Source organism: Penicillium nucicola, assembly GCF_028828085.1.
Source record: "Penicillium nucicola strain IBT 29836 chromosome Unknown utg000005l, whole genome shotgun sequence".
Taxonomy (NCBI): Eukaryota; Fungi; Ascomycota; class Eurotiomycetes; order Eurotiales; family Aspergillaceae; genus Penicillium; species Penicillium nucicola.
In genome coordinates this window covers 542,163-562,190 of record NW_026643129.1, presented here as the reverse complement: position 1 = coordinate 562,190, position 20,028 = coordinate 542,163, and the positions used below count along the sequence as shown (strand labels likewise).

General features: G+C 49.2%; 9 protein-coding genes across 9 annotated transcripts; 3 read left to right on the top strand and 6 right to left on the bottom strand.

The window, feature by feature from the left end:
- Positions 1-1,267: 1,267 nt before the first annotated feature.
- On the bottom strand, positions 1,268-2,003 carry N7511_005288 (endosulfine family protein; the record flags this gene model as incomplete). Its single annotated transcript, XM_057127665.1, has 3 exons — positions 1,268-1,666; positions 1,825-1,908; positions 1,968-2,003. The coding sequence occupies 3 exons, from the start codon at positions 2,001-2,003 to the stop codon at positions 1,268-1,270; spliced, it is 519 nt and encodes a 172-aa protein (XP_056984182.1).
- Positions 2,004-2,315: 312 nt separating this feature from the next.
- Positions 2,316-3,187, top strand: N7511_005287 (SAM-dependent methyltransferase; the record flags this gene model as incomplete). The annotated part of the gene is made up of 5 exons (XM_057127664.1): positions 2,316-2,625; positions 2,738-2,755; positions 2,806-2,916; positions 2,966-3,084; positions 3,131-3,187. The coding sequence occupies 5 exons, from the start codon at positions 2,316-2,318 to the stop codon at positions 3,185-3,187; spliced, it is 615 nt and encodes a 204-aa protein (XP_056984181.1).
- A 533-nt stretch (positions 3,188-3,720) lies between these two features.
- kexA (serine-type carboxypeptidase kexA) lies at positions 3,721-5,698 on the top strand (the record flags this gene model as incomplete). Its single annotated transcript, XM_057127663.1, has 3 exons — positions 3,721-3,845; positions 3,924-4,284; positions 4,346-5,698. The coding sequence occupies 3 exons, from the start codon at positions 3,721-3,723 to the stop codon at positions 5,696-5,698; spliced, it is 1,839 nt and encodes a 612-aa protein (XP_056984180.1).
- A 184-nt stretch (positions 5,699-5,882) lies between these two features.
- cia1 (iron-sulfur cluster assembly protein CIA1) lies at positions 5,883-7,163 on the bottom strand (the record flags this gene model as incomplete). Its single annotated transcript, XM_057127662.1, has 1 exon — positions 5,883-7,163. The coding sequence occupies one exon, from the start codon at positions 7,161-7,163 to the stop codon at positions 5,883-5,885; it is 1,281 nt and encodes a 426-aa protein (XP_056984179.1).
- Positions 7,164-7,501: 338 nt separating this feature from the next.
- N7511_005284 (IQ calmodulin-binding motif domain protein) lies at positions 7,502-10,417 on the bottom strand (the record flags this gene model as incomplete). Its single annotated transcript, XM_057127661.1, has 1 exon — positions 7,502-10,417. The coding sequence occupies one exon, from the start codon at positions 10,415-10,417 to the stop codon at positions 7,502-7,504; it is 2,916 nt and encodes a 971-aa protein (XP_056984178.1).
- A 701-nt stretch (positions 10,418-11,118) lies between these two features.
- N7511_005283 (glycoside hydrolase family 127 protein) lies at positions 11,119-13,411 on the bottom strand (the record flags this gene model as incomplete). Its single annotated transcript, XM_057127660.1, has 6 exons — positions 11,119-11,367; positions 11,423-11,644; positions 11,695-12,120; positions 12,182-12,512; positions 12,575-12,928; positions 12,996-13,411. 6 exons carry the CDS (start codon positions 13,409-13,411, stop codon positions 11,119-11,121), a joined length of 1,998 nt encoding a protein of 665 aa, XP_056984177.1.
- A 415-nt stretch (positions 13,412-13,826) lies between these two features.
- On the top strand, positions 13,827-15,813 carry N7511_005282 (uncharacterized protein; the record flags this gene model as incomplete). Its single annotated transcript, XM_057127659.1, has 8 exons — positions 13,827-13,864; positions 13,932-14,095; positions 14,151-14,244; positions 14,304-14,360; positions 14,419-14,905; positions 14,965-15,336; positions 15,392-15,520; positions 15,589-15,813. 8 exons carry the CDS (start codon positions 13,827-13,829, stop codon positions 15,811-15,813), a joined length of 1,566 nt encoding a protein of 521 aa, XP_056984176.1.
- Positions 15,814-16,422: 609 nt separating this feature from the next.
- N7511_005281 (RING finger and CHY zinc finger domain-containing protein) lies at positions 16,423-18,680 on the bottom strand (the record flags this gene model as incomplete). The annotated part of the gene is made up of 3 exons (XM_057127658.1): positions 16,423-16,996; positions 17,045-17,409; positions 17,466-18,680. 3 exons carry the CDS (start codon positions 18,678-18,680, stop codon positions 16,423-16,425), a joined length of 2,154 nt encoding a protein of 717 aa, XP_056984175.1.
- Positions 18,681-19,363: 683 nt separating this feature from the next.
- N7511_005280 (uncharacterized protein) lies at positions 19,364-19,872 on the bottom strand (the record flags this gene model as incomplete). Its single annotated transcript, XM_057127657.1, has 2 exons — positions 19,364-19,524; positions 19,577-19,872. The coding sequence occupies 2 exons, from the start codon at positions 19,870-19,872 to the stop codon at positions 19,410-19,412; spliced, it is 411 nt and encodes a 136-aa protein (XP_056984174.1). The 3' UTR covers positions 19,364-19,409.
- Between the last annotated feature and the right edge of the window lie 156 nt (positions 19,873-20,028).

Sequence of the window (20,028 nt, the reverse complement as noted above, 5' to 3'; positions counted from 1 at the left end):
AGTTATAGAACTTGAGTGGAGCATCGATCTAACTTAATACTGGAGCGATAAATAGCCAATCTACTTCCACTATGCCAGATCGAACTCCATTTGCCAAGGGAACTTCATGCCATGATCTTTTGTAGATTTGAACAACTTGGATGGCTGATATGTCACACCGTGAATCAAGTGAAGTACAGAAGGGTCATAGAATCAGGATAAGAAGACAGGACACAGTGAAACAGCTAAAGCCCAGATCCATTCCATACCTACTCGTATTTTCGCAAACCAATAGAGAAATTCAGTCGGATGCATAGCAACAGTCTCATCGCATCTGAACTGCCAGAACAGAAAGCGAGTCTCAGGATCTCAGAATACCAGAATAGCGAACAGAAACAAGTAAAATCGAAGAGGAAGACAAAAATTCATGCCAGAATTGCTGATGATAAATGATAAATGGTGATAACGTAGTTCACAACCGAGCGGCCACCACAACCGAGTGGCCACCTCCGAAACACATAGTAAATCCGATATATTACAACTTGGTATCTCAACAACAACAAATCTATATAGAGTTTTTTTTCTGATAGCCTACTACTTTTTAGGTGTAACTAGCTTTATTAGGGAGATTGAGTATTGTTACAGGTTTGTAAATGCGATAATATATAAATTTCTGGCTCTATGCAGTCTAATTTTCAAAACCACGATAACGTAACCTTTCGAGAATCTTAAAATTGATATATAGGACCAAGGATCCTTATCGATATCTATCCAGAGTTAGTAAAGTCATACAATAATGTGGTTGTTGAAATATGAGGTTCTAAAATATTGCATTCACTATGTGTTTTGGAGGTGGCCACTCGGTTGTGGTGGCCGCTCGGTTGTGAATTACGTTAGGCATAAATAGAATGAAAAAAAAAGACGAGTCACTGACAGCAAGTAGAGAGCGAGTCGAGCCGAGGTCGATGACCCAGTGCCATGCCAAGTGCAAGTCACGATCTAAACACTGAGTGATAAACATCTCTCTCTCTACTCGACTCTGCTCAGCTCAAGCTCAGCTCAAGCTTTCACCCACTCCGTCCCGCAGTGCGTCCCATTCCTTTCCCATCCTCCATCCCTCGCAAAGAAACCAAAAGAAAAAAAAAATAAGACGACAAATCGAAAGATCCCATAGCGCCGAACTCTTGAAAAGAAATCACAGACCCCTTCTTCAAAAGATATGCATGCAGATATCCCCCCGTCCCCAATATCTCAGTATCTCGTATCTCGATCTCAATGGCATACGCCCCTACCGGCGAATGGGAACGCCCTCCCTGGCCGGCGGGGGACTCACACTCAGATCATCCTCCTTGCTCTCCGTAGCAAGACGGGAGCCGGACTCGCCCTCGCTGAGACTGGAGTTGCGATGCAAGAAGCTACCGCCCTCCTTGATGGGACTGCGGCTTTGGAACCCGACCGAGCCTGGGTGGCCGCTGAAGCTGCCGGGGGCTTGTTGGCCCTGACCGCTCACACTACCACCGATGCTGCCGTTGTGGGGAGCGGGGTTGTTGGTGCCCGGCGAGGTTGATGTCAAGTGGGGGATGTTCTCGGGCACTGGGTGGCGCGACCCGATGTTGGTTACGCCAACATCGGAGGCCTTACCCGCCTTGCTGAGGGCGTAATCGCCTGAGTCGAAGTACTTGCGTTCCTGTGGTGAGTGGTATTAGTCCCAAGTATTGTGATTGGGTGGTTGGGTGGTTGGTATGTATTTTTGTAGTTTGTATTGATTGGGAATAGCAAGGAGGGGTAAATTGGGCAGACGGGAAAGAAAGTAATCGAGTGAGGTTGAATTAGGCGCCGACTTACCTTGAGCTTGTTCTGGAGAACGTCCTTCTTGGTGGGCATCTTGCCGTAGAGGCGCAGCAGGCGCTGCTCCTCTGGGCTCAGCGACTGGAAGGTTGTTAGAGCGAGAGAAGGAGAAGATTCAATGGGGAGAGAAGGTCACTGACGTTCAAGTCCACTTTGTTCTGTTGATGGGGATTCATGATGATAGTTGAAGAAGTTGAGAGCGGGAGGGGAGAAGAGAGAGTTATAAAGTGTGAGTAGAAAGTTAAGTGGAGAGAGAGAGAGAGAGAGGCATTATTCCGATGACGCCAATGGCAATTCTGTAAAGTAGGTTATATTCCTCGGATTTCTGTTCATTCGCTTAGTTCCTCTGTTCTAGACGGTTTTACTGCAGTTTCGCTATTATTTTTCTCTTCAATTCTTGAGACCAAAAGTAGTTCGTAACCACATCTTCACGTCTTCCCATCTCCCAAGTGGAACCAACATCTTCACACTCTCATCCCCCCCCCATCATGGAGAAGACATTCGTGGTTGAACACTTGGATCCTGAGCTGGGCCCCTGGTCTACGCTGGAATATGCCTGTATCGCTCGTGAGTCTCACGCTCGCGGGGCTCGATTCCTGCTCAGTTCTGTGCCCGCCGAGCTGCAGATGCCCGCCGATCTGGCCGCCACCAAGGGTCTCGAGGTCGAGCAGCGCAGCGTAGAGGAAATCTTTGCAGACCGTAAGGAGAAGGTCTGTCTGTTGGATCCTTCTGCGCAGACTGAGTTGAGCCCGCAGGATGGGGACCACTTTGAAGTCTTTCTGTTCGGTGGAATTCTTGGTAGGTGACTTTTTTTTCTCCCCTCCAACGTCCTCAATGGCCATACTAAGATCATGTCCTATGTTCCATATTTCTTTTTTTTCTGAGGCCATTGAAAACTAACATCGACTAGGAGATGACCCACCGAGAGGTATGTCTCGATATTAACATCGCTGCTCACTGCCACTGACCATTTTCTAGATCGCACCTCGGAATTGCGGAAAAAGGGCTATGTCGGTCGCCGATTGGGGCCTAAGCAGATGACGACCGACACTGCAGTGCGAGTCACTCGGATGGTGGTCCACGAGAAGGGTGAGTCAAGCCCTGGCTTCACATTGGCCCCCACGACTAACGGTGACAGTGCCCCTCGAGGAAATCCCTTACGTGGACTATCCCGAGCTGCAGATCAACGAGCATGAGCGCACTGAGATGCCGTTCCGCTATGTCAAAGATGCGGAGAACAAGCCTATCATGCCTGATGTAAGTCCAGTGTCTCCAGCCGCGGAAAGAAAACTAACCAGGGCAGGGAATGGTGGCTCTGATTAACAAGGACGCGGACAAGTCTCTGGATGACTTGTTCTGATGTTTCGGTGTTTCAGCTATTTCAGTTGCAGTTGTTTCATCTAAAATACATAAAAAGTACCCATGCAATACAAGATTTCACCCTATTCACCAAGCTCTCCAGTAGAGAGATCAATTGAAGCCATACTCGGAGCTCAATAGGCTTATAGAGTGCCGAATTCGGTCATAGGGTGCATCTTGGTATTGTCAATACGTGTAATTAACCTTATCGCTCCGCCAAGTGGGGGGCTGACTGATAATAATTACGGTATCAGTACTGCCACGCATCCCGTCTCCCCTTCTCGCTCCTTTCTTTGCATTCCTCATGTGCTGTCAAATTCGCCTTGGATTCTAGTTTTCCTTCTTTTGAGCTATTTCCACCCCCAGTTCGATGACCTGGTGATCCGCGATTATTCCTTTGGGACCGCTTGTGATCGCTCGTGACCAGTGTCCCCAATCCTCGATCCCGACTCGTATCTCTTCATGGTTTCCTACGATCGGTAGATGTACTCGATTCCATTCCTCCCTTCGGTGAAGAGGGGCGGTGCTGTCGTGATGCTATTGTCCGCATTAACACTACTGCTGAGCCCGGCGCTGGTGTCAGCCGCTTCATCCGCCGATTACTATGTACGCTCATTACCAGGAGCCCCGAAGGGCCCTTTCTTGAAGATGCATGCTGGGTGAGTGAGCGGGACGACTGCGGATTGGAAATCAATCAATGAGGACATATTAAAGAATCTGTCTAACGCCTTATCCAGCCACATCGAAGTCAACCCGGAAACCAACGGTAACCTGTTCTTCTGGCACTTCCAGAACCGCCACATCGCGAACCGCCAGCGCACCGTTATTTGGCTGAATGGAGGCCCCGGATGTAGCTCTATGGATGGCGCGTTAATGGAGGTTGGCCCATACCGACTGAAGGATGATCAAACGCTTGAGTACAACCCTGGCCGCTGGGATGAGTTTGCCAACTTGCTCTTCGTGGACCAGCCGGTTGGTACCGGGTTCAGCTATGTCAACACCGATAGCTATATACATGAGCTGGATGAGATGTCCTCTCAGTTTATGGTGTTTTTGACCAAATTCTTTGAAATGTTCCCTGAATATGAGAACGATGACGTACGTTTGGCATAAGAACCCCTCCGTCTCATCTGGGAGTTAATGCTAACTTGTCTTGAAGCTGTATCTTGCCGGTGAATCATACGCTGGACAACATATTCCATACATTGCGAAGGCTATCCAAGAGCGCAACAAGGTCGCGCCGGCAAACGGTGCGAGGAAGTGGCCCTTAAAGGGTATGCTGATTGGCAATGGTTGGATCTCTCCTGCAGACCAGTACCCTTCATATCTTCCTTTCGCCGAGAGGGAAGGTCTTGTCAAACAAGGATCTCAGACCCACAAGAAGCTAGATGCTTTGAATTCCGTCTGCCTTTCCAAACTTGAAACCCCCGGTGCAAAGAACAAGTTGGATGTCGAATCATGTGAAACGGTTATGAGAGAACTCCTTTCGCTCACAACCCAGGATGGACAATGCTACAACATGTATGACGTCCGCCTTAGAGACGAATACCCCTCATGCGGCATGAACTGGCCCCCAGACTTGGAATACATGACGCCTTATCTTCAGCGTCCAGATGTGGTGAAGGCCTTGAACATCAACTCAGCCAAGAAAACCGGCTGGCAAGAATGCTCCGGCATGGTCGGTGGTGCTTTCAGCGCGAGAAAATCTCTTCCCGCTATCACCATGCTCCCCGAATTGATCGAATCTGGTCTTAATATCTTGCTATTCAGTGGCGACAAAGACCTCATCTGCAACCACCTGGGAACAGAGGCTCTGATTCACAACATGAAGTGGAAGAATGGCACCGGTTTTGAGACCTCACCGGGTGTTTGGGCTCCCCGTCATGATTGGTCCTTTGAGGGCGAGCCTGCTGGTATCTACCAGTACGCTCGTAACCTCACTTACGTGCTCTTCTACAATGCCAGCCATATGGTGCCGTTTGATATGCCACGCCAGAGTCGTGATATGCTGGACCGCTTCATGAATGTTGATATTGGAAGCATCGGCGGTAAGCCAACTGACTCTCGTATCGATGGCGAGAAGCTACCTCAGACTTCTGTTGGTGGTCATCCCAACAGCACTGCTGCCGAGCAGCACGAGAAGGAGAAGCTGAAGCAGACTGAGATGCATGCTTACACCAAGTCTGGCGAGGCCATCCTCGTCATTGTCATCATTGGTGTTACCGTCTGGGGCTTCTTCATCTGGCGCAGTCGCCGCTCGCACAAGGGCTACAAGGGCGTTTCGGACAATGAGATGATGGGTAGTTCCTCTATTCTCAACAGATTCCAAAACAAGCGTTCTGGTGGAGATGTTGAGGCTGGTGACTTTGACGAGTCCGAGCTTGATCAGCTTCATTCCCCTGGTATTGACCGTGAACATTATGCTGTTGGTGAGGCGAGTGATGATGACGATGACCACCGTGAGGCATCTCACCCAGTACCCAAAACTGGTGAATCTCGCCCATCTTCATGACGAATCCGATCTTATTAAGCTGGTTTTTGGGTGCATTTGTATAAAGTCGGCGGTGTCAACGGTATTTGTGCATCTCATTTAATATTTACATATGAATGAAATTAGAAATCCTGATATCGATATGCGTTCTGCATCTTTCTAGTTATCATCGGTTTTGATATCTATAATGTAGTCAGGTCAAGGATCACCGCTGCACTGTCCAAACCTTGACACTGCCATCATCAGCCGTTGTAACAAGCACTTCCTCGCCAGATTCAGATCCACGATCTGCTCTCTTCGCCCAGGCGCAATGATTGATTTCATAAATGCCATGCGCTCCATCGTAAACAGCAATGAGCACCCACTCCGTCTTCAAAACATCATCTCCAGTCCCAGTATCCATGGCATCGGGATCCTTGTTCTCAGGTGTAACAAATCGCTCTTCGTATAATGCAATCCGCCCATCGGCTCCAGTAGACGCAACAAGTCCACTCTTCTTACTCCAAGCGACAGCATAAACAGCCAGCTCGTGTGCATGGGGCAGAACAGCATCCTCTTCCCACATCTCATCCGTCCCAGTAGGCCGAATGATACTCGGAATTCCCGTCGCCGCAGATGACTGAGCCGCCATCAAGCTTTCCTTCGGCTGGCGGCGCCAGACTCGCACACTGTGATCATCGGAGCAAGAAAGAAGACGCGGGCCTGAAAGCGCCGTCTGCGCACGCCATTGCGATGCGACGTCACCCGAAGTCGACGCTGAGGACGGCACATTTTCAGCGCCCTCCCAGTCCAAGAACCATACTGTTCCCGAATGACCCTTGATACAGGCAACCTGGCCCCAATCGTCCAGGTCCTCCCGCCACAATCGGATCGTGTCGTCGTAGCTCCCGCTCGCGAGACACTCCTCCATAGGATGCCATGCTACACACTTCACATCGCCGCCATGCTCCTGCATCACGGCTACAGTCTCGAAGTTGTTATCGCCGTCATCGAGATCCTCCCAGATCCAGATGGATTTGTCGCGCGAGCACGTCGCTAGTAACATGCCGGAAGGCGACCACGAGACGGATTTGACTTCGCTGTCGTGGCCATCGAGGAGGACTGCAAAGCGCCATTCTTCCTCGTCTTCTTCCGCGTTGTCCTCGGACTTTTCGCCGTCCGAGGTGCCTGTGTCGGCTTTCAGGCTACTGCCGTCTTCCCGTCCGTAGCTATCCCATCGTCGCCAGATTCCTACTGTCGCGTCGAAACTGCCGGTTGCTAGCACAGATTCCCCAGTGATGTGGGGTTTCCAGGCTGCTGTGCGAACACTGCGCTTGTGTCCGCCTGTTATTGTTGAGAGGAGAGTGAAGTTTGTTAGCGAGTATACTCGCACTGTCTTGTCGGAGCTGCAGGTTGCGACTATCGGAAGGGTTGGGTGGGGAGCTGTGAGCCAGGTTCGTTCTAGAGAGGGGGGTGTAAGGTCTGAGAGATGATTGATTTGCGCCATTTTGAATTGGCGATGTAAAGGTGAAGTTGAAGTTCAAGTCGAGGGAATTTTGGTGTGGGGGAGATTAGATAGCAGTGGGGGGTAATTCTGAGTAATTCGAGTTGCACGTGAATTTCTGCTCGACTTTATATACGATGAGCTTCCTCTTTGTCTATGAACAGGATAACAGTCCAGATGATCTAGCTAGGATCTGGTGTTAAACTCGAATTAAATTGAGTGAAACAGACGACATTATCTAAATCCAAGTATAATCATGCCCTGCCAAATTGCCAATCCCAAGTCCAAACCTCCCAAACAAAACACAATCATTATATGTATAAGCCATCTATAGCCTCCGATCACTGGGGAACATCTTCTTCATATAATCTTTGGTATACCGTCCCGTGACAAAGCCAATCTATTTCGCGGACCTTCTCCAATTCCTCCACCAACTGTCCAACTTCATTGACAAACTCTGGCATACCAGCAGCAGCCAGGTTCTGGCTGGCAGTTGTAGTAGCTCGCACTCGCTCAGAGGCACTTGATGCGCTGAGTCGAGACAGAACATGACTCCGGAGACGTGAGAGCATGAGTCGGGCTACTGGGTCCGAGAAGCTGGGCATGTTTGCCTGTGAGTCTGTTGAGCGCATTTCGGACGCAGAGACATCGGATGAAACCACAGCTAGCTGAGGTGCAGCTGCGAGACATGCTGTGGCGACGGGTCCAAGAACTCGCTTGATGGTTGCTGCCAGTTGGGCACTCGCAGCGGGTGGCATTGGATGTGTTGATTCCAGGATTGACTGTACGCGCTCTGCGCTGATCTCGTTGAAGTCCAGGGAAAGGATGCGGTCTGCCTCCGGCTTCCATTGAGATCGAGCATCCCGCTTGAGGAGGTTCTTCGCCGTCAACAATATCGAGGCTGTTGCAACGATCTGGAATGCTCTGGCATGTAGCCGCTCAAGTCGTTGACGGTCAAGACTCAATGTTTCTGGAATCAAATCCTCAGACACAACTGCATTGCTCAACACGGTATCTGCAAGTCCCTGGGCATAAATTCGTGCCGAATGGGGACGCGGTTCACCATGGATGTTCTCAGGGTCTCGCTTCTTCATCTCGTCAACAATGATCTTATGATGAGTGCGCCAGAATCGCCGGGTCTTTCTGACACTGATTGTTCCATCTGTGATGCCCCGATCAAATGTCCGCTGTTCGTATCCTGGGGCCTCTTCAATGAGCTGAGGTGCAGCCAGTTGAATCATGAAATTTGTCTGATCCAGCGATAGCAGGTCGATGATGCTCATCAACCGGGCCAACCGGTCAATTTCATCACCTGACGTATCTTCGATGAACGCCTTGACAATGGGATCTCGGTAAGGAGCACAGAGCCGAGGTAATATGTTGTTCATAAACTCAAAGAAGTTATCATAAGAGAACGTGCCAGCGTCACATTGTCCTTGAACCAGCTTTGGATCCAAGACTTCACTAATTATTGTATATAGCGAATTGCCGCGCTGAAGTGAGCGTAACAAACGATCTTGGATCACTGTGGCCATGGCTACAATCCAGTTAGTAGCCTGCCCAGCCTCGACCCCTTGCCTCATTGTTTCACACATTTGCTGCATGATCACCCGGCGAGGCTCGGTGTATGGCGCCTCTTCAATCTTGAACTCTTTGTTGATAAGAAGTTCATGTACTAATTCCCGGTTTTCAGGGAGGGGAGTAAGAATCTTGGTGAACCGCTCGTGAGGCGAGGTCCGGTGCTTGTCCAGCTCATGGAGCACCGCAAAATCGAGGTTGTTGAAGGATTCACTGATGGGCGAGGTGACGCTCTCTGTCAAAACATCCGCCGATGGAGTAGCAGCCTCAGCAGATCGAGGAATAGCTTGCTTGGAGGCTGCACGCTTCTTTTCCCGTTTGGCCTTCTTTAGCGAGTCCCGAACCAGTTCCATGTGTCGGTCTGGTCCAGCAAGTCGCTTCAGACGGGCGAGAAGCAAAATTTGGTTCTGTCTAATGCCCTGTCTGTAGTCTTCTGCAGCACCACCAGCTTGGTCATTCTTGACTGTTTGCCAGATTAGCTCCAGCTCGACAAACTGTGCAACCATGATCTCAATCAAGACACTGGAATCGTGAGACTTCCAGGCATGGAAAGCGGAAAAAAAGACATTATGCCTCTCACACAGGGTCTGAAGATCCGCGGTGATAACAGAAGGAGAGCAACAGCCCGACGAGAGCAAAGCTGTGACCTGATCAAAGGCTCCCAGCAGCTCTCCAGCCTTGTCAATCAAGTCTTGTTCTTGTTCTCCGTTGCTACTCAAAACTTCGGTTGGATGGGTAACAATCAGATAACTGCTGAGAAAGGTACGCACGGCACCCCTCTCGCCCATCGTTCCACCTTCCATATCTTGTAACCCACAAAGTCGGAGAACTTTGGTCATGGTATCTAACAGCTCTTTGTTGGATAGTAGCCTACCAACTTGCTCAAACGTTTCGTTACGGACTCGCTCCACGGAGAGATTCAACGATTGGAATTGGCCCATGACTACTTTGGCGTTATGGGTTCTCCACACGCGTTGAATCTTGCGCGCAGCCGCATCCTGTGTGAGCGATTTAGTTATTTCCCGAGACATTTTCTTCTCTGCGGCAACTGGCAAGCTGCTTGTGCGTTGGCGTCGGTGCGTTTGCTGGTACAACATGCGTCGCTTCTCGGCCTCCGCAAACTTCTCCGCCATTTCCAAACGTAATCGGGCTTCTTCGGCAGCGTTCTTTTCCCGCTGGTCCTCGGCCTTCTTCTTGGCTCGTTTGACCTGATCTTCACACTTGGCTGTGATATCCGCAAGCAGGCGCTCACGAGCTTGCTGAGCAGCCAGCGCTCTCTCTTCGATTTGAAGATTCCTTGTGGCTGCTTTAGCCAAGGCGGCTCGCAACCTCACTTTCTCCCCATGCAAGGCTCGATCAGCGAGCCTGGCCTTTCGGTTCTCCAAGATAGACGCGCGTCGAAGGTGATGGGCAATGTGATCTGGGGTGGACGAGCCATTCGAGGATGCAGAATGGTGCGAGTGAAGAGACGAGACTGAGCTTCGGCGAGACGATGCAGCCGAGGAGCGACGCAAGATGCTGCTCTTGCGGTAGAATCGGGCAGCAATGTGAGGTGGGAGGCTTAAGGGAAGTGCCTGTTCCTCCGATAGCATCTCCACATCGGATTCGGTCTCGGGCGAAAGAGGAGTCGGTCCAGCATCCGGGAGCTGGATCTCGATGTCGGAGTTGCGACGGATCATGGTATTGGGAGTGTAAGAGGGCGCAGAGCCAGGGAGAGGAATGCACGCGCGGTGGGGCAAGAGGACGACTGATAAGAGATCGTAGGAGGTAGTTGGGACTATTCGCGTGTTTTCTCTTGACTAAATATGTCACAAAATACAGGTCCAGTGAATCTGCACCTTAGGGGAGCTCAGGGGAAGAAATAAAGAGTAATCCGGGGGTCCTGAAATGAAGAGTAGGCGCACTGGTGCGGAAGGATCCGTGCTTCGTTTCAGGATACAACGAAAAAGAAGATCATGATGCAAAGGGAGAGATCATCGTCAACATCATGAAAACGGAACAGTTATAGGGAGTTACAGGTAGCGAAGCTGGCTTACAGATGGTGAGTCTCCAACTATGGAATCCGATGGCCGCATGCAGAATAACGTCAGCGCTTAGATAAGCCCAGTTACGTTAGTAATCAGATCTATACCAGGACCCCGACTCCAGGGCTATACTTCTGTTACTTCATAACCTTGTCATTATAGCTTTATATTGCTCATTGTTGAACAGAAGAAGAAAGGTGAGGGGGGGGAAAGCCTGTACTTGATACTAGAGCCCAAGGCCAAGGGGATCAACATAGTCTAATCCCAGGGATCGGTGCCTGTATGACCATAGTTCCAAGTTATTCAATTTCGAGGATGCAAATAAATGTCTAGTAAGGTTGAATAGCTTAACACAATCATTCAATACGTAGTCCCACCCTCATCTGTCCTCTTCCACCCCTATTGGCCCGCAAGTAATACGGCATATAGCACAGATCCCTCTTTTCTCCGGTGACAATAATCCCTGCCTCGGCCACAATCTGTTTGTTCCAAGCTGATGCGTCAAGCTGGCCTTTGGCTCCATTCTCGGCAATAATAGCCACGTACTGATCGGGCTCAGATCGTGTCTCTTCTCGCAAGTGAGCATTGGGGTCAAGTATAGTTTTCTGATTGCGTTGTTAGGCTTCTGTTTTGAAAGGGTGTTTTTCAGGCGTTCATTACCTTGAAATGATTCTCTTCCCATGGGTGATCGTAGTCTTCCACGCAGTACACAATCGGCCCTCGTGTGATGTATGCCACGGGCTGGTTGGTGAGTGGATGGGGCCGGGCGACTCGTGGTTGCATTGGACAAGAAAGTCGGAATTGGGAGTTTTGTTGAAGCCACTCGGCATTTAGATGTAAGTATCCTTTCTGGATATCTAGTGATCTGGAACTCGGGGTAATCTGATCATCGTTAGCATGCAGATTATCTCAATTATGATATAGCAACTTACCTCCCACGAATCTGCCCAGCCAGGAATTCTCAGCCTCATCTCAAGGTCGACAGGGGGTCCATTTGTCTCAATGGTGAAATAAACATCGCCGTTCCAAGGCCAATCAGTCTTCTGGGTGATTTCAACTACTGACCCCGAAATAGGAACACGTAGAGTGGCCGAGGTATATAGATGCACATTGACAACGGCGCTGCTTTCCGTCGCACTGTGACTCCAGACATACCCACCCAAGTAGCCCAGAGTACGTGTAACATTTGGTGGACAGCAAGCGCATTCGAACCATTCATAGCGCTCAGAAAGATCCTTGTCCGAGGAAGCAAGCTGGTTCACGTAGGTAAATGCCTTACCATCCAGACTCATACCAGTCAATACTGCGTTATAAAGACACAACTCCATTATATCAGCGTAATGGCTGTCGAGATCGATCTATAGGTTTTTTCTGTGAGTATTGGCCATACTATGTATATGAAATTCAGTGCAGACTTACCTGCAACAGCCTTTCAGCAAGCATCATGACTCCAATTGCAGCACATGTCTCTGCGTAGCAACCACCCTCATCAGTCCCATGAGGCAAAAAGTAGTCAAGGCCAAAGCCTTCCCATTGCTTGATGGCTCCAATTCCACCAGTGACATAGGACTTTTGCTCCACCATGTTGGACCAAAGCCGATTGACAACGGGTAAGAAAGTGGCTCCCACTTTACTGTCAGGTCGGAATATGCGAATCATATCTGTCACTGCTGTGAGCAGGTACATGGCTCGGACTGAGTGTCCTTCAATGGTTTCTTGCTCCACAATTGGGACTTGTGCCTGTTGATAACTAATTTAATTCATTAATTAGCAATACTTCTCCATGAAAAGGAAATATGCAAAGTGACATACGAGTAGCTTCTGGCAGCGGGGAAGTAGGCAGGTCGCTCATGCTCTTTCTCGCCTCTTGCTTCGGCTTCAATGTCATAGTAGTGCCTATTTGTGCTTCCACTGGACGGATTCCCTCGTTCTTCAATGAAAAATTGAGCAAGCTTGAGATGCTTTTCATCTCCTGTGACTTTGTACAGCCTCAGGAGAGCGAGTTCAATCTCTGGGTGTCCAGGATATCCCGGGATTTGAGCATCATGGTTTCCGAACGTTGCTGCAAGAAGGTCCACATACTTCAATATGGGAGACAGCATGTCATCATTCTTGTAGAAGAGATGATGGGCAAGTGCACCTTCAATGAGATGACCCGCGTTGTATCTACAGCCCATGTTAGCCATCCCGCGCTAAATCATGCATTTTCCCCTGTGTGAAGGTAGAAACGTACAGCTCGTGCATATCTCGCAGATTGGTGAAGCGCTTGCCTGGCTCGACAACCGAATAATGAATGTTAAGATATCCATCAGGATGCTGGGCACTCTGGATCATCTGCACTAGCTCCTTCACAGCTGCATCTATCTCTGCATCATAATAATCTATCAACAAATAGCAAGCTCCTTCAATCCACTTGGCCACATCAGAGTCCCAGAATTGGTGGTTTGGAACAGGATACACCGTGGGAGGATCTCCATAGCTTGGGTGCCATTTTAACTTGAAAGCGTCATATCTCCCTGTGGTTTTGAGCATGTTCAGTTGATGCCGCAGTGTCTGAGTCCGTACGACTTCGCGACGACGTGCCCAAAAGGATCCTGGGGCAAAGGTCGTCGCGACAAAGCTTTCTTGTGGATAGTATGGGAAAGCCATGATGTGATAGAACAAGGGTTCTGATAGGAGCACTCCAGGAAGGCAAGACGAGAGCAGTCTTTAAGTATTCCTTATATTTATCGGATATCGGCTAGCCCCTCCGGGATTGAAGGAGAGAAAGCAAGACGTTGATATCGTCATGTTCCCCGGGTTCAGGAGGTCAGTGGTCAGATCTCCGCCGGCACTTAGGGCTTGAGTGGGAGGCTCCGACTCCGGCGGGGACTCCGGCGGGGGGCAAAGAAGTCCAACGGCTATCAATTGCTTCTCGTCTGATCGTTTCCCCAGCTTAGTCTTAGCTTAACTGGGGAATCCGAGTTACGCTTTTCCGGATGTGGGGTCCCGGGCTAGGAGGTTTTATATATATGTCGTTCTTCACAAGACCCCTGGGCAAACTTGGGCTTGTTTCTATCTCAAAATGGGTTTAGTCGAAAAGTTTCTCCCTAAGGATGACCGGTAGGCACTCTTTCTCATCTATTTGATTGGATGGGCTTGAAATGGCGCCCTGCTAATGCTTCTTTAGCTTTGCGGCGTTTCTGTTGTATGGTATGGTCTTCTCGACATGCTTCAACGGATATGATGCCGGGATCATGACAGTTATTTTGGCCGACAAGCAGTTTATCGAATACTACAATATCGATGACAACAGATCTGGTCTAGTTGCAACAATCCCATGGGCGATGACAGGTAATATTCACTGCTTTGAGGTTACAGCAAGGTTGCTGACAAGGAGTTTCTTTAGCCCTGGCCCAACTGTGGCTTGGAGGCACTCTTGCTTCATGGCTAGGGCGACTTTGGGCCTTGCGGGTTTCTATTTGCATCATGATTGTCGGAGTGTAAGTTGAAACTCAAAGAAGTTGACTATGAGGGATTGCTATCTGACACACAACTCTAGGGTTGTCGAGGTTGTTCCAAATAACTTTGGAGTCCTAATCCTAGGAAGACTCCTAACGTAAGTTGATTGATCCCGAGGAAATCCGTATCTTACACAAATACTGAACAACTTCCAGAGGTCTAGGTTTTGGATGCGTCTATATTGCTACAAATCTCTACGTCGCCGAATGTGCACCCACCAAACTTCGAGGCAGCTTCGTCGGGACAGTCGCACAGTTTGGCTATCAACTGGGAAGTTTGATTGCCTTTTGGACTGGATACGGAATGTCCTTCCATACCTCACCATATAACATTGCCTGGCGTGTGTCCAACATCGTCCAGATCCCTATTGGTCTGGCGTTTGTCGTGGTCTCGTTCTGGTACCCCGAAAGCCCACGATTTGTGCTGGAGAAGCACCCCGATACCCCTGAACGGGCTCTTGAAGTTCTCAGCCGACTTAGATCTGGAGCACCAACGGATGAACGGATTCGTACCGAGTTCCATGAATTGGTGGCCTCGTATGAATTTCGCCGTCGCTATGAGACGGGCTATGTTGGTCTTCTCAAAGATAAGACTATGCGCAAGCGGCTTTGGTATGGTATTTATGCCGCAGGCCTCCAACAGGTATGTTACTCTATACAATATATAGCCCGATGTCAATCAAACGACTAACAGCTTCTTAGTGTGGAGGCATTGCTTCACTGACCATGTATGCCACATTGATCTATCAGAGTCTCGGATGGGACTCCGGCTCGCAAGCATTGTCAATCAATGGAATCCAGTCTGTACTCCAACTGCTTATCGTATTTGTGAATACATTCACCGTTGAAAGATTTGGCCGTCGGGGTCTTCTGCTTGCTGGATTTGCTATCCAGTCACTGGCTCTTTTGATCATGTCTTGTTTGACCACTGCTTTCCCATCAAATAACAACAAGGCGGCTGCTATTGTCGAGGTTGCTATGCTTTTCATTGTTGGCTTGACCTATTGTTGGTCCAATGGCCCTATTGCACCAACGGTGGTCACAGAGATCTTTCCTCAGCATGTGAGAGACAAAGTAAGTTGAACGAAGTTAAAGTCTACAAATAACAAATAACCAACACTATCTCCAGGGATTCGGTCTTTCGATGCTGGGTCAGACCTGCTGGCTGATTCTACTCACGCAATCCTGGCCCTCTTTCAATAAGAAGGTCGGTGGCCACAGTTATTGGCTACTGTTTGGCTTGAATTTAGCCGCTGGCGTGAGTTCATTGATAATCTTGGATTGTTTCCATATCCCCAAGTAGCTAACTGATAATTGCACCTACAGATATCTGTTTATTTTATTCTCCCTGAAACCAAGGGCGTGTCCCTTGAAAGAATGGACAAGATCTTCGGAGGGCCTGATAATGTCGAAGCCGGAGAATGTGAAGGGACTTCTGAGAAGCGTGAGGCTATGGCTGTCATGAATGAAGGAGGCAAAGCTCCTGCTGATCATGTAGAGGACGCTTCTCGAGCCCGTTCATCCCTGGTGCCGGAGAGGTCCTCTGTTTGATCCGACCCGATGAAACATTTCGAGTGAATACATAGAACTACAGATCTCTATAGACATTGTTAGATGGAAGTAATACCGAGAAATGTATTCAAGCAGATTGCTATCGTGGCGTCATGATGTCCATGTACTTGAAAACCGAAGAAAGTGAGCGCTATGCAGCAGCAAATCCAGCTGCTTATGTATGCAAATCCAAAATGCTCCAAATGCACCAATCTTATTGATCCGTGAGCTATTTTGGGTCGAAACCATCAACAAGACTTCACAGAGATGTGAAAGGAACATCCTTGTGATTAGTAATTGTGACCTTTTGCCAGTATATCAGGCCAGGTGATTGCCTCAGGGCCAATGTAATGTGTATCTCGAGAGGCAACGTTGATCCAAGTACTTATTCGGACTTGATATGTCGTTCCAAAGCAGTGCCATTCATCCCTGGCGACTGAAGGTTTTCTGGGCGATCGAGGACGTGGAGAGACTGTTAATTTAGGGTAATTGCAAAGTGCTCAACCAACCGATTACTGAACAGCAGATCACGGAAGAGCTTCGTTGGGCAGCAATCAGGTGAACGAGCGCTGCCAATTTGAGCCATTTGCAGTAAATCGTATGGGCCGATCATCGATGGCCAAATATATCGAGGTGGTCTTCATCCTCGTCATCCTCGTTGCCCTGAGAGCCAGCTGATTCAGCAGAGTCATCGGACTGTGCGTCATTTTCGTCTTCCTCGCCGCTTTCTGATATGTTATCAGCAGCCTTTGTCTCGCCTCCAAACAGCCCGTATGGGTAAGTGAGCTTCTTGCTCAGGAAATTGAATGCGCCAAAGTCGGTCTCGTTAACACTGCGCGATGATGGACTTCCAAAGAAGGGCAATGACGAAGGCTTCTCAGATTCACGCTCAGTCGGAAGTCCAAAGTAATTACTCACGACTGGCGAGACAGCACGACCGCGAGTAATGTTGTACGATGCAAACTGTCTCTCGGGCTCCACTGATGGTACACTGAGCCGTGAACGGGGAGCCGAGCCGGGATCGACAGTTAATCCGGCTAGCGAAGATGACATGGAGTCCTCATTTTCCATGACTGAAGATGATCGAGGTCGAGATGGAAGATGTTCAGCATTATCTTCCTCAGGTTGAGCTGACATATCTCCATGCAAAATGCGAAGTTGAGCGGTATTGTATGATTCACATCTGGTCAACATTAGCAAACTTCTCTGGTCCTCGGGAATTGATACTTACAGCTCGCATCTTAGACCCAACCAGTGGTACTTGACAACTGATTTTGAGCCACAATCATTGCAATAAACAAGACCCTTGGTATCCTTGAACTCTGTAGGCATAGGTTGACTCTCAATGGTGCGATCTAGGTTTCGAAAAGTGGCTTCCATATTGGTAATCGTCTTACTGCAGATTGGACAACGGAAAGAACTTTTGGAGTACTCCGATAAGCACTTGTGATGAATGCTGTGACCACATCGCATGACGACAACGGTTTCGGGAGACGTGAACATATAGTCTCCACAGATAGGGCAGTCACACTGGGTGGATCGTTCAATGCAACGATGAGTGGTTTCAATCGACATCGGCAGACAAACACAGCAAGTCTAACGCATCATCAGCAAGGTTGAAAGTTGACTCAAGCCACATGGGGTAATCCTACCAGGCAATGGAAGAAATCCTTTCCTAAACCCTGTCCAATTCGACAGATCCCGCAGTCGTTACAGTGGTATATGCTCTTTTTGCTGTCATTGTCCCAGAGCTTGCATATCTCACAATAATACTGCGCTGTCTGCTCACCGCATTTTCTACAGTCCTGTGCCGCAGGCTGGGCATGACCACATAGCATACACAGCATGTGCTCTGTGTCTCGGCGAATGAGGGGGTGATCTTCCAATTCATCGTGACAAAACCGACAGTTGTACCATTTCTTGCAAGTATGGCACTCCAACTTCACATTGCGGTGGTAGTGCACACAGCCAAGTGTGGCCTCTTCTAACTCTTCCGTATCCAGATCTTCATCGCCCAACTCGCACTCGTGTGGTTCAGGCTCCGTCTTGGGCACGTAGGTGGGCTGCAAATCTTCGGGTGTGAGATTGAAGGAGCTCTCAAACTGACAAATACCGTCTATATCTGTTTGGTGCAATTCAGATATACCGCTCAGTGGGCTCGAGGGCGGGGATAACAACCTCGTGGAAGAGACATTGAAAGGTTCTCGCAACGAGTTGTAGCTTTCTGTCATCAAGTCATGGACCTTTCGTGCTTTTTCTCCATTGGTAACTTCTAGGTTCCTGATGGCAATGATCCTGCTTCTCAGAACACCCATCCCATCATCCGCCGGAAGCGAAGACTGACCCGCTCCATCGAAATCAGACGCATTGCTTACTGGTCGTCTGGAACCCTCTGTTGCTGTCAAAGCAGTCATATCTTGTGGCGGAATTTGCATATTCACTGTCTCAAGACGCGAGTCCTGGGTGTTCCCAGAACTGACCTGCTGCATATTGACACTTGCTTCATGTGTGTGATCGGACGGACCATCTGTGACAGCAGTTACATTGTGAATGGATCCAGGTGTGTTGTAGGAGGCTCCTTGATTGCTCTCCGGCTGCAAATTTCGTCCATCCATGTCTTTGGGTAATGTTGTGAAGAAGGGAGGTCTATGCAGAGACCCCGCATCTCCGCAGTTTGCTTTATGCGTGCAGTCTTGATCTGGCCTGGAAGCTAGACTGTCCTCTTCGCGTTCGCTTATTGTGGCCTCTGGCGGTTCGTTAAGGCGAGACTCAGCTTGGTGGTCATGTGGCTGGCTAACCGGCGGGGGTGGCAGAGGGTGAGATCGTAAACCAAGTTCAATCAATAGTGATTCGAGGAGGCCACTCATGAAGGGCTGCAAGCAATCTCATTAAGTCATGCTATAGTCCAAAAGTCCAAAAGTCCAAAAACAACCAAGTTGGAGCTGAAACAAACCATCATGAGTGGCATGTGACGTCTCCGGGCACCGCCTCCCAAGGCTCCGATCTCCGGGTGCTGAATCATCACAGGTGGTTCGGGTTCCCAAGGTTTCAGGGCTCTCTACTGTACTGTATGCATATTCATTGGTCTTATTTACTTATTTTTTTATGGTTTAATGGTAGCAGATATGAGGAGGTGTCTTGATATGTTTCTCTTTATTGTGCTACTGCCCTCTGTCCAATCTCATTGCTCACTCACATATATTGGACCAAACTAATCCAGTCATGAATAGTGGGCGGAGATCAGGCTTGACTGCACTGAACACCATGACATACAATAACAGCCTTGGAATCGGTGCGTTCTTCACCATGATATGCCCAGTCTGTCTGGTCTTCCTGCAGTCTAGCACGAGGAATGAGAATGACCCTAGAGTCACCAGCCCTCCGTGGCCTCACGAGATGTTGTAGTTGGAAGGTATGCCGGCATTTTCGGCCGAGCTGATATCCAGGGGAGGCTATCCATATTGGGCGGGTTGCCTTGCCTCACCTTGAGTTCATGCCCAAGGGAAAGCACTGAGGCCTAACTATGCATGGTCTGGTACTCGGTATAGCGGGTCGGATCGGCGCGAAATAAAAGTCGAGAACTGCAGAGACCACAATCACCTGAGACACGTCCCTAGACTTTCATTCAAACGGTCAAGCGTCAGATTTAAATGGTCAGAGGCACTTGTCCGCAACTGGTTCTCTACATGGCCGAGTCCCAAGCCCCGTAGACTAAAGCACAAGGTCAGCAGCATTCTTCCCCGCTGGAATTGACGATACTCACCGGGAATCCTTTGTAAGATGATCCTGCTCCCAATACCTAGCCATCAAAATATTCCTCAGTATCTTATGTTCCATGCCTGCTACCTCGGTGGCTTGTTCGAGAAATCGAAGCGTCTTGGCTATCTTCGTAGGATCAAACTGCTCAGACGGGGAACGATAGGCCTTGCGTATTGTCTTGAGTACCATATAGCGCCCTGGTGTTGAGTATTGAATCGCTTTCAACCCCTGTCGGTAGAGGTGACGGTATGCGTGGACCACCGCTCGTCGATCCACCATGGCCTGGATGGGAGTATTCATGTCTGGTTGGGAATCACACCCCAATAATGCAACGGAATAAACGGGAAGGCTGGAGTACAAATGTCGAATTGGTATTGGAGGGAAGTTCGTAAAAGACCAAAAGACGGTGGAATAGTTGTAGCCTCAGGCACTAACCGGATCGGGAGAGGTCAACTT